Consider the following 12,718-nt stretch of genomic DNA (forward strand, 5'->3'; position numbering starts at 1 on the left):
ATTTTATCAGTCTGGTTATAAATTAATATCAAGAGAATACAAGTCGAAAATTGTCTCTTCAAAATAGATCCATAATTTACATAGACTATATTATTATCAACAATAAAGTTTAATAACAACCTGCATAGGAAATAAGCTGCAAAATAACCTGCAAAATAATGAATAAGGCAAGAAAGAAAAACAATCATTGTTCAAATCTACTCGTAATAATAATATTATAGTTCCATTGACAGAGCTTCAATAATTGTGTGCAGGTAGTGAGCTTATTGAAAAATTAGGAATGTTGTTTGTTTACAAATCATTAAAATTTATACATCCGGTAAGACAATCCAGACTGACAACTTGAGCGTCTGGACCGGGCTTGAAGCCCGGTCCAGACGCTCAAGTTTAGCTTCAGTCTTTTGCTCAAGCAAAAGTCGGAACATGTAAGTCGTTGCGTCTGGACGGTAAAACGGATGGGTTTAAATGCATCCAGTTGCAGATATGCAACATACAGAAATTTCATCTCTTTTCCAGCTTAGAAATAATTTACAGAGCTGAATGCATGCTATTGTACTTCTACAACATACTTTCAGTCATCCCATTACCTTCTAAATATTATATTAATTGAAAACAGCTGTCTCTTTAGTAATCTATGCCATGCAAATGGTTTGACTGCAATATGCATTCAAGTAGATTGACAATTTATGATTATTTTGGTATTTTAGTGTAATAAAAAACTCTATATCAATGCAGAATATAGTAATAATTAATTCTGTGATGCCAGATTGATGATAACATAGCTATTTGCTGTTTACAGCTGTTTTATATGATTGTTGTACTTCTACAACATTATGCACCAAGCTCACTTTCAGTAGTCACTTGACACCAGGACTCTAACCTCACTTCAGTTTGAGTTACACTAAACATTTTAGCTTGATTTGATTATGTTTATGAAGTTTCAATAATGTTTTGAAACAATTTTAAAAAAAGAATTCTGACTGACGATGAATTGGAGAACTACCTGCAGCAAATTTTGGATGGCAATGTTTCGGAAGATGACTTTGAGGATAATATTGACGAAATTGATGACTCTGATCCAGATTTTGTGAATGATGGTGAAAATCTTAGTGATAATGGTGAAACAGTGGATGAAGCTAGTGAAAATAAACGTTTAGAGAAAACTCAAAATATTGAAGACACTTCAAGGGCTCAGCAGAATATTCAAGTAGGTGATAGAGATAATCAAATAATAATTGCAACCACTACTCAGAGGCCTGAACCTGATGAACCAATTTCTTCTAGTGCAGATAGACGAGCTGCTATCCATAAATTGGTGTGGAAGAAAAAAGACATGTTATTGGACAATGCTAATTTAGTTTTCCAAGGAAATTCTGACTTCAGCCCAGATATATTGGAACTAGAAACTCCCTATCAGTTTTTTTTCATATTTTTTAACAGCTGACTTCATTGCTCACATAGTTGAACAAACTAATTTGTACTCAGCTCAACAAAACATCAATGGTGCAGTCAATACTAATGCTGCTGAAATCAGAAAATTCATAGGTATTTTACTATTCATGTCTGTATTGAAATATCCCAATGTAAGGTCATACTGGACCAAAAATAGATTTGAAAAAATAGCAAAGACAATGACAGTAAATAGGTTTGAAAAATTGAGGGAATGCTTGCATTTTAATGATAATGCCCTCCATCTGCCAGTGAATGATCCCAATCACGACAGATTACACAAAATAAGGCCACTTATTGAGCATCTCAATGAGAGATTCCAGAAAATTCCCTTTGAACAAAAGTTATCTGTTGATGAACAGATGTGTTCTACAAAAATAAGACATTTCATGAAACAGTACCTACCCAATAAACCTCATAAATGGGGTTTCAAGTTGTTTGTTCTTTGCAGTGTATCAGGTTATGCTTACACATTTGAAATTTATTCTGGTAGAGAAACTATGGCTAGGTTGAATGATGAGCCAGATTTAGGAGTAGTTGTTAATACAGTTGTAAGACTTGCAAGATCTGTGACACCAAATGTTAATCATATAATTTATTTTGAAAACTTCTACACCGGTGTTCCATTAGTCACATATTTCGCCCAAAAAGGAATACATTGCCTTGGTACAGTATTACAGAATAGGCTCCCAAACTCCAAACTTCCAGGTAAATCACAGCTCATGAAGAGTAGTGTACCCCGTGGGACATACGAGGAGCATATGACCACAAATGAAGGTATTGATATTTCAGCCACAGTTTGGAAAGACAACAAGGTTGTAACCTTGTTGTCTACATTTGTTGGAGCAGAGCCAGTAACAGAAATTGATAGGTATGATCGAAGAACCAAACAAACAATAAAAATTGCTTGTCCTGCAGGTGTCAAAGAATATAATTCTAACATGGGGGGAGTTGACAATCTAGATAGCTATATTGGAAGATATCATATTAGAATTAAAAGTCGCAAATGGTATTTAAGACTTATTCATCATCTGATTGATGTTACTGTGATAAACTCATGGCTGCTGTATAAAAACGTTAGTGTTAGGAATGGTGTTGATGAAAAAAAACTTTTGAATATGCCTGATTTTCGTAGTGAGCTTGCAGAAACACTTTGTTTTTTGGGTAATCATGAACCCTCTAAACGTGGTAGGCCAAGCAATACCACACTGGAACAAGAGATTCAAGCAAAGAAGCATAGGGGCCCTACAAGTTCCCAGATTGTAAAGGCTATTCACAAACAAAATGTGAGAAATGTGATGTGGTACTTTGTTATAATGAGGTCAATAATAATTGTTTCAAAATGTTCCATTTCTAGTTTGTGAACACAAGAAATACCAAATTGTATTCCATTTTTTTCATTTTTCACACAAAGTTTTGCAGCTTTTTGATCTCTCTTATCATTTAATTTACCTTTATATATATATATATATATATATATATATATATATATATATATATTTATGCATTTTGACTGTATAATATATTTTATGATTTTTGGATGTCTTAGCATAACTTTTGTCATATGATACTTGTAGTTTAGTAGCTATTATAATTGATTTTGATGGTGTAATTTTTGACAAAAATAATCTTGAAGCTTTTTGATCTTTCTAATTATCCAATTGACATTCATATGTATGAACTTTGACTGACTGATATATTATATGATTTTTGGATACCTTAACATAATTTTTATCTTATGATACATGTAGTTTTGTAGCAATAATAATTGATTTTTATGCAATTCTTGAATTATGTTATTTATAAGCTTAGTTCCACCAAACATAATAAATTTATAAGTAATGCATAATGTTGCAGATCTGCAACATACTACCGGGTGATTTTTTAGTCCTGTTACCCTATTTTTAATACATGGTAATTTTTCCCTAATAAAGGGAAATTTTGTTTTGTTGCACGAAGTTGGTAGCCCTACTCACTCAGTATACACAAGGCAGTGCGAGTTTATTATCCTTAGGCTGTGTAACATTTTGTGATGATTCCGGTCGTGTTATGAACAGAATGTCTTTTACCAAAGAACAACAAGAAGCAAGGGTTTATGGCCTCAAGGTCTCCAGACCTCACATCCCCTGATTACTTTTTGTGGGGCTACATTAAGTCTGAGGCCTTCAAAAACAATCCTCACAATATTGATGAACTGAAAGCCAATTATACAGACTTAATCACGAATATTTCCAATATAACTCTGAAAAAGGTTTCTGCTAATATGGTGAAAAGAGTCTGAGCGTGTATAACCTCAATGGGTGGACATTTTGAGCATATGGTGTAATAATTTTAAGTAACTAAGAAATGTGAGTAATAAAATGTCAATTTTCTTTTGTAAATGACAAATATTATTTTTTTATTAATACCCAAATTTCCGTTTATAAATTATCATCAAAAATTGGGTAACAGGACTAAAAAATCACCCTGTATTTTTCCATTAAAAAAATTGTTTATAGTTGATTTAAATTTTTTTCAATATTTTTCCATCAATTTGAAGACTATAATCCACTAGAAAATACCTATTTATTTGGAAGAAAATTAAAAAACCATGCATTTAAGGGTTATGTCGTCAAACTTAAAATGTATCGGCCGGGAATCTTTTTTCATCAAACCGTCCGTCTTTTGCCTATCCACCAAAACCTAAATCGCGTACAAATGGAGATAGAGAAATTGTGATTTCAGATTTGGATTCAGCGCTCTCAAATTAATAAAATGCCTCGCGAGTACTTGAAAATAAGCAAGTTTTTTATCGATTGTATATAACGCCATAACCCTTTTTTGATTCACATGATACTTTCAGAATTTAAGGTTGATATTATGATTTACTATCATGATTTATAATAAGATGTACTATATTGTTAATAAAAATACTATCTACAAGTATAAATCCATTTACAATCATTGTGTCTTGAGATGTGACATGTAAACAAAGCCATTTAGCGATTAACAGTAATATTTTTGTCATTATGTTGTTAAATATAGCATTATCCAGTTGAATCAGCGAAAAAATACGATATAAATTATTATTCATCTACCGGACATATGTCAAGCGTATACAATTCAGACTCAATGAGCCATATCAAGCCCAATTTCCATCGGTCATTGACAGAAGTCAAACATCATAGTCATGGCGATGACAGGCATATCAAACATGAAATTATGAAAATCATTTCACTCAATACCCTTGTATTGTATAAGTACAATATCCTTGGCTTGTTGCCAATTTATATTACATGTGCAGGACATACAGTAGCCTACTTCACTTGGTTTCTATTGCAGATTGCAGTATTCATTAACTTCTCGATGAGTGAGTGTATACTGAGCTGTCAAGTGTCCGGGCTATTATCATAAACAATTGTATGTGGTGAATCAGTATTAATATATTCTCAGTATTTATATGTCAGTCTTATTATTAGTTAGTTCATGTTAATTATCAGTTAGTTGGTTTACATAGTTATTCTTATTATGTCAGATTTGCGTACATACCCACGCGAATCCATTATTGAATTCATTGAACTCTACAAAGCACATCCATGTATTTGGAAAATAAAATCGAAAGAGTATAGTGATAGAGATGAAGAGAGAAACGCATATGGCATACTAGTGAATAAATGTCAAGGAGCATAGATTGACCCCACTGCTCACTGCTACTAGGCACTGCTACAGCAAGAAAAATAAACTCTGCGTATAATCTATCGAAAAGAATTGATGAAAATTGTGAAATATCAACGCAGTGGAGCTGCGCTAAATAGGAAAACGGACCACATAAAGCTGCGTACACATATACGCGCCTCCAACCCGCACCGAGCACGCTCCGCCCTCGTTCCTCCATCGTACCGCAGTCGCTCCGCCCCCGCTAAACAGTCGCATCAATCATGAACGTTACGGAAGATGTTAGCTCTTCTCGCGTTCCCCGGTCGAACCACTGTTGCTCCCCGATCGATCATCAATCGCTCTGCTGGAGTGACGTTCGGTTGCGGAGCAGAGCGACAGTCTGTACGCACCCTAAGACGGATGCGTGTGGACGCAATTTTTTTTCTTGAACCAAACGATCCGTATTTTGCTTGAGCAAAGACTGATGGTAAACTTGAGCGTCTGGACCCGGCTTAAGACTATTCAAACCACTTACTTATAGATAAGATTTACTTCTTTTCTCTCTGATTCAAGCAAAGATTGTCAGAATGGCTCTAAAGTAGATCGTTATCTTCATTTACTATCTTTAAGTAAGCATTGGAGGAAATAAATTATTTTCCCATTGAATTCCTGAACATAATTATATACCATATAGTGTGGCAGGGGCGCCGTAAATAAAAACATTTATTCTTGACTTGAATTGTAGAATTCAATCGAGAGCAAGTTTTATTTTTTCGACTAAGCTATCTATGTAATTCACTCATGAAAGATGTACGTTCACATTAGAGTTTAATTCTTGGGTTTAAGGGAGGAGGGGGTTGGATAAAGGTGGTAGGATTTTAGAAGAGGGGCCCGGAATTTTTTTGCGGGGGGCCCGGTTTGGAAACGTTACGCCACTGGTCTTATTGATTCAATATCAATTATTATTGTTCAACATTTCAATTATTCCTGTAAATCTTCAATTTGTATTTTTTATTAAAGGATTAATCCTTTGTAGTCGATTTCTAGTTTCAGGTCCGACGTATTTCAATATTGTAATTTGCAAGATGTAAGCAATCACAATTTAAATTTCACATACCGTATCAATTTTACTTCAATTGTTTCATTGCATCAATATTTATTGTTGACATTTTTTAAGGTTCAGGTAATTCAAGATTTATCTTTGTTGGTTTCAGTGATTCATTATTATTCAATCTCCTTTGGAATTTTCAACCTTTCTAATTTTTTTTTTATTTGTTCATACTTACCCTGTTTTACTTGCAATTTTTGAGCTTAAATTTTACCACAATCATTATTGTTTTTTATTCAATTTTTGAAATGAATCTTTTTAATTTTAATATCAATTTACATATAATTTGCTGCATTATTAATTCATAGCATTATTCTTTCTTCTCTTGTTGTTCTTACATAGTGATTTTTGTGCATTCAATTCTTTTATGAATTTTACTTTGAAATCCGTTCATTGGATTATTTCAATAAATTCGATCAATTTGATTTTTTCTTGTTTCAATCTCTTCATTCAGCTACCTACTCATTTCAGTGGAAAATCAATTTGATTGCAACAAATTGATTCACCACTGGTTGCCAGCATGTATAATCTCTTGGGCCACTTACATTCAAGTATTAAATCCTTAATTCAATTTTCTCGTATATCACTTATTCTATCTAACAACATTTATACAGTCTACATGCTTGGCTAAGATTACACAGATATTTAATGTTCACTTATATTTACAAAAGAATGCCATCTGATCAGAAAAAATCAATTTGATATAACGTTTTATACTAATTTATAGCATAATTTTGATTGTCTCCCATGAAGAAAATTGGAAGAATAAAAGTTAAATGGATTTCAAATTCAAGGACGATTCAAAAGGTGACATCTATTTTTCACATGAGCCAGATTATAAAAATAATATTGAATTAGTTAGTTTTAAAATCCTCCTTTGGGAGACTGGCTTATTGTTAGTGGAAATAGTCAGTCGTTCCCCATCTCTGAAGGAATAGTAGTTGTTGCATTACACTCTAACTGATTAACTGGATGTTATTTAGAAGTGTTATGTGCCCTCACTTGGTTACGGAAGCTAGCTTATGGTTGAGAGGATCAACATGCTAACCACGCGTTACTTCTATCGTGGTTCATAGACCTGCTTGATTCATCTCTGCTGTATGGCATTGGCGGCTCGTTCCCGCGGGGCGGATGAGGTGCCCATATGTTTTACTTTATGGTGCCATACTTGCCATACTATTTTACTGTTTAAGGCCCGCCGCAAAGTAGACCCACGTTAATCCACGAAAAGCAATCCATGGCGTGGGTTGCTTTTCGATAATAAATTTATAGCATAATTTTGATTGTCTCCCATGAAGAAAATTGGAAGAATAAAAATTAAATGGATTTCAAATTCAAGGACGATTCAAAAGGTGACATTTATTTCATCTAGATTTCAGTTCATCAAAATTCAGCGGTTTGATCAACGTTTCCGTTCATTACATTTATTATTAATATTAACAAAACATTTCAATACTAACATATTGCCATTTGAAAGCAAAAACCAACCCCCTTAGGCCCGCCGCAAAGTAGACTCATGTTAATCCACGAAAAGCAACCTACGCCATGGGATGTTCTGCAAACCAGTGCTAGGCTTTTCCAGACATCTGTGTAATACATGCAATGAATAATCCACTTGTCAGCTGATTGATTATGAATAATTCTATAGCAATGGTTTACAAAACATCCCACGGCGTGGGTTGCTTTTTGTGGATTAACGTGGGTCTATTTTGCGGCGGGCCTTATTCATTTTTTATAAATCAATTTTTCTAATGTAATTGAATAATTTTGTACTGCGCCCCACTAGCATATTCAGTGATCAATTAATTAGAATTTCAATGGTCAGCTGTTGTAATATTCAAGTTTGTTATTTTTTCTCACTCATGTTTTCGGTTCAATAAAATGAAGTGGCTTTTGTGAAAAGTTGATTTATTAATTTTTGCGGAAAAATACAACAGAATTTTCATGCCCTTCAAAAAGTAAAAAGACAATGATAGCCTACTTATCTGTATCTAACAAGAAGTAATTAATTTGAACAATGTTTGTAAACCAAATTCTTGAATTAATTGAATTTAACAAATTATTTTAATTATTTATTCAATTATAATTAATTTATTTATTTTATTTTGTTTAAATAAGATTAGTCTATGTTTTAGTTTCAATTCAATTTTTTCTCTTCATCTTGATACCTTTTTAAATTATTCTTATTTTGTGAAATTATTGTAACTGATTAGAGAGCAATTTTTTGGGGTTTCTTTGCATGCTCCCACATTGGAATGTTTGAATAAATAAATGAATAAACATAAAATACTTTTTTATTATTTAAGTCACATTTTCTAGAACTTCAAAAAAATTTTTCGCAGTAGAAATCCATAAAATCCTTGTTGTATCAATAACGAGATGGCTGACATTATAGGCATGTGTTAGAGTTCCCAGAAGAACCTCTACCCAGCCTTAGAAGCATACATGAGGCAAACTGTTTTCAATGATCCTTCCAAAACAACAGAGGAAATGCTTCACACTAGAGGTAGTAAGTTTACTAACATTTATCTAGAATTGATGTCTTATGTTCTTGCTCTGTTTACAGACTTCAATAAAGCCTCACCACCAATAATTTCTAATTTCATGTTTATTTCTGATGAATTTCATGTAATTCTTGTCAATTTCATTACACGTATCATATTTACAATATTGAGAAGTCACATGTGTTCAGTATTATAATTATTATGCTCATAGCATTTTATAGCACTCATTCAAAGAAAGCTGCGAAGATTTATGAAAATAATTTTAAATATTTTAACCAACCAATTATTTAGTGGCAAACAATGGATGAGAAGTAGATGAATGAAAGCCATCTGGAATTTGACCAACAATCTTATTATTATTCTAGCAGACTATTTTGGCGCGTAATACAGAGCAGCACTGAGCTGTTTAAGATGAAAAAAATATTATTTTACAAAACTAAGGCCCCACTAATACAATGAATTTGGCGGTTCGTTTGCACCGCAAAAAATCGTTCTTTATAAATTTCCACAGCGATTAAGTTTTTTAACCCGCAAGTCTAACTCTCTTATAAAATGATGAAGGTTGATTTCAGTACTACCATCGCTCTCAAGTCTATCCGACCAAGCAGAGTGCAGCAAGGATGGATTTTGCACACTTTACAGCTGGAGCGACCCACAATACAGTTAACAAATGCAAATGCATAAAAGACCCAACGTAACTTCAAACCACAATATAGTTGCAAACCATAGTTCGGTCACCCTTGGCCTACGGATCACACTATAGAGTCTGTTATGGATATTATGAGATACTATTGTCATGGTCTCTTATGGTTTGAAACAAATTGAAGACATTGAGTCTGGCTGGGGGCCGGACTCGGACAGCCACAATGGATGTCGATCATACTTCATACATTAGAGAGCTGAAACTCATATTTATTATTCCTCAGCAGTTACCAGTTGAGTTTATAAAACGCTTAGCAAATTTAAAAAGCTATGTCTATTGAATGTAGCCTCTGTGAAACATACATTAACATACAAATGCTGTATGAAACATACAAATGCTGGATTGAAACAGCTAATTTTTTCCTCCCATGATGTAAGATGAATAAATAATGAATTTGAATGTTAAGAGAACGAACAACGACGAAAAATGGTCCAGGGAGTAAAACAGTCGCGAAATCTGATTATTATTCAGGTTGGGATCCAATATTTGTACGTTTCAACTACAGTTAATACATTTATATAATACAATAGGGAGATAATATGCTGCTATTCTAATTTCAACTGTTATGAACGAATCAGGATGATTAATTTTATTAAATTATTTTAATTGTTTCAAATAGTATTTATAACAACATTTAAGAAAATTAATGCATGAATTATGACGACATGCATTTCTTACTTTTTTGTAAATACTAGGACATAGAACACAGATTTCTATGTAGGTCTATATGAGTTTCAGGCACAACAGAACATTCTATTGAGAAAAAATCTAGTGAATAGTTTATTTCTTGTGCATTATAACATCAGAAATATTATGTAAGTAGCAGGTAACCCTGCTCCGCAAGGGTTGTTTAAAGCACAAATAGTTTGAATTTATTTTTATAATTTCATGCTGATATTGTAAGTATTCAGAACTGTACTAATTTACAATAGAGATTTGATTAAGCTTTTGTCTTACGTAAACTTTGTATCACAAATTGAATAAATTTGCTCCAATCATTATAACCATACTTAATTAAGTAAAATGGAAATAAACCTATAATAGTACTCGATAAATTAAGAAACTTTACGCAAAAGTTCAAGTAAATCAGTTCAGTAGTTCAGACGTGATGATGCGTCATTTGTGTATTTCCTATCCTGCACATGTATAAACCAATTTTTATCTTATTATATATAGATGTAGCAGGCTAACCAGATTCAAAAAGCTTGAATGTTTTGGTTCAATTTTTATTTTAAAATAATAATTTATAACAAATAATTTTATAATTGAATAATGAGAAAATATTAGGTCCCATCAAGTATGGGTCTCATTTTCCGAATAACGTTATATTATTGTAAATTAATAGCCTACTCTTAAATAGGACTAAATGCATAATATGATAACGAAGACACTATAAAATAGCAGTAGGCCTACACATTTAGCAATTCAAATTTTTCAAAAAGCTTTTTTAATGTGTGACAATTATGAACAGTATGTTTAATCATTGAAGACCTAATGTAATGCACTTGGAATAACAGCTCACATAGCTCAAAAAATAATCCATTCATCTAATGAATAAAACAATTTGGAATTTTACTTTCAGATTTAAATCTATTCAATAGTTTTCATTATCAGAAATTAATCAAAGGAAGCTTTAAAGAATAGGAGGCTAATGAACATCTCTACTGAAAATTAGTTTAATGATTACTTGATTTGCGTGAGTAATGGTATCAACAACTTTTGATATTTATTTATTGTAACCAACCTCCGTTGAAAGTCCTTTAGAAAAATAATTATTTTTCGTAGATGAGCTGCTCATTCTAGTCTAGACGCATGTGAGATATCATTCTAGAACACGTTTTTGGAAGATAGAACAGCATAACACTATAATTCACATATTCCATTGCCTATCATTGAGTTATAGGCTAAATACGAACAATCTTATTTCAAATATACTCGTCGAGTATGGAATAATACTGTAATCACTATTTTATATGAAGTATAATCAAGTCTTCACTTCTTAATTAAGGAGAATGAAAAAAATTAATATACGTTGAATAAATTTTATCAAGCTATAAAAATACGCATCCATATCCTATTCAACCAGTTCTTACCATATAGGTAATTGAAAGCTGTTAAATTGGTTTACTCACCACTTCAATCGGTTGTGGGCGACTGTACCTTGACAAACAGAGGTAGTGAGTCCGAGCTTGCTGGTGTACTGCTGAGAGCTGGTATACTGATGAGAGCTGGTGTAGTGATGGGAGCTGGTGCAATGCTGGATGCTGGTGGTGATGTGGAACTGGAGCCAAGGTCGAGCTTATCAAGATCAGACGATGAAAAGCATGAAACGCTGACACCATCAGGAGGCACAAATTTTCCAATAGGTTGGAGTAGGTTCTTCTTATCATGCAGCTTTTGCATTTCTTCTCGGAGCTTGGCGAGAATGGCAAAGTTCGGTTTATTGAGTGAAGCCTTACTTTGAAGAAGAGTGATCTCCTTCTCTTGCTGCTTCTTTTCTTTGATGTTTCTAACTGATCGGTTGCCGTAGAGTCGCAGTAGGGAGCCCCAAGTGGTGACATGAGGATGCAGAGCCTGTAGAATAGCCTGCGAAGCACGCTGCTTCCCATCGCGTTTGTTCTTGCAAACCACAGTTGCCGAGTGGCCGCCCACGGTTATTGTAAACTCATTCCGCTTTTTTTCCTTTTTGCTAACAACGTAATTGGAGTTGACTGTTGGCAATGAGTGGTTCCGCTGGAGACACGTTAGCAGCATTTTGTAGGGAGATGGTTCAGTTGTCTTATTACTGAACTCAATAACACGTGGATCTTCTATGCGAATCAAATCAAATATTGAAAGATGAGCATCGGTTCCTTGCGCTTTAGTAGCCTTACCATCTGGATCAATCTTCGATTTCATATCTGGAATGAGTATTTCAAGTGCTGCCTTGGCAGCAAGCAGCTTTGCTTGCTTCTTGCTGGTCCCAAACGCCTTTCCATACGATATGCCATCAATTGATATTTCAGCACTGTATGGTGTAGAGGGATTTTGTAATTCTTTGAATTCATAGGAGGGTTGACTCTTAAGAGCGTGTTGAACATATTCGTGCAAAATACAGACGTAGCTTTTACCAGCCGGATTCATGATCCACTCTTTTTGTGGCCGATTAGTAGGAGTGCCATCCGCATTGCGTATCTCAAACCTGAGCAGTTTTGTGCCATTGGGAAGAGTGGGCCGCTGCAATCGTTCAGCTTCCTTATGACTAGCAATCAGTTTGCGTGTTCCCCAGCACTTGTACCTGACTGAGTTGATTGACTTGAAACGGAAAAGCTTGGAGCA

General features: G+C 33.8%; 1 protein-coding gene across 1 annotated transcript; it reads right to left on the minus strand.

The window, feature by feature from the left end:
* Positions 1–7,876: 7,876 nt before the first annotated feature.
* Positions 7,877–12,712, minus strand: LOC120350591 (microprocessor complex subunit DGCR8-like). Its single transcript, XM_039424758.1, has one exon. The coding sequence runs from the start codon at positions 12,521–12,523 to the stop codon at positions 11,537–11,539; it is 987 nt and encodes a 328-aa protein (XP_039280692.1). The 5' UTR covers positions 12,524–12,712; the 3' UTR covers positions 7,877–11,536.
* Positions 12,713–12,718: the final 6 nt, after the last annotated feature.

This window comes from Nilaparvata lugens, chromosome 1 (genome assembly GCF_014356525.2).
Source record: "Nilaparvata lugens isolate BPH chromosome 1, ASM1435652v1, whole genome shotgun sequence".
In the NCBI taxonomy this organism is placed as follows: domain Eukaryota; kingdom Metazoa; phylum Arthropoda; class Insecta; order Hemiptera; family Delphacidae; genus Nilaparvata; species Nilaparvata lugens.

Coding starts and splice junctions, on each gene's coding strand:
- LOC120350591 (XM_039424758.1), bottom strand. CDS start 12,523: ATGAATCCGGCTGGTAAAAGCTACGTCTGTATTTTGCACGAATATGTT.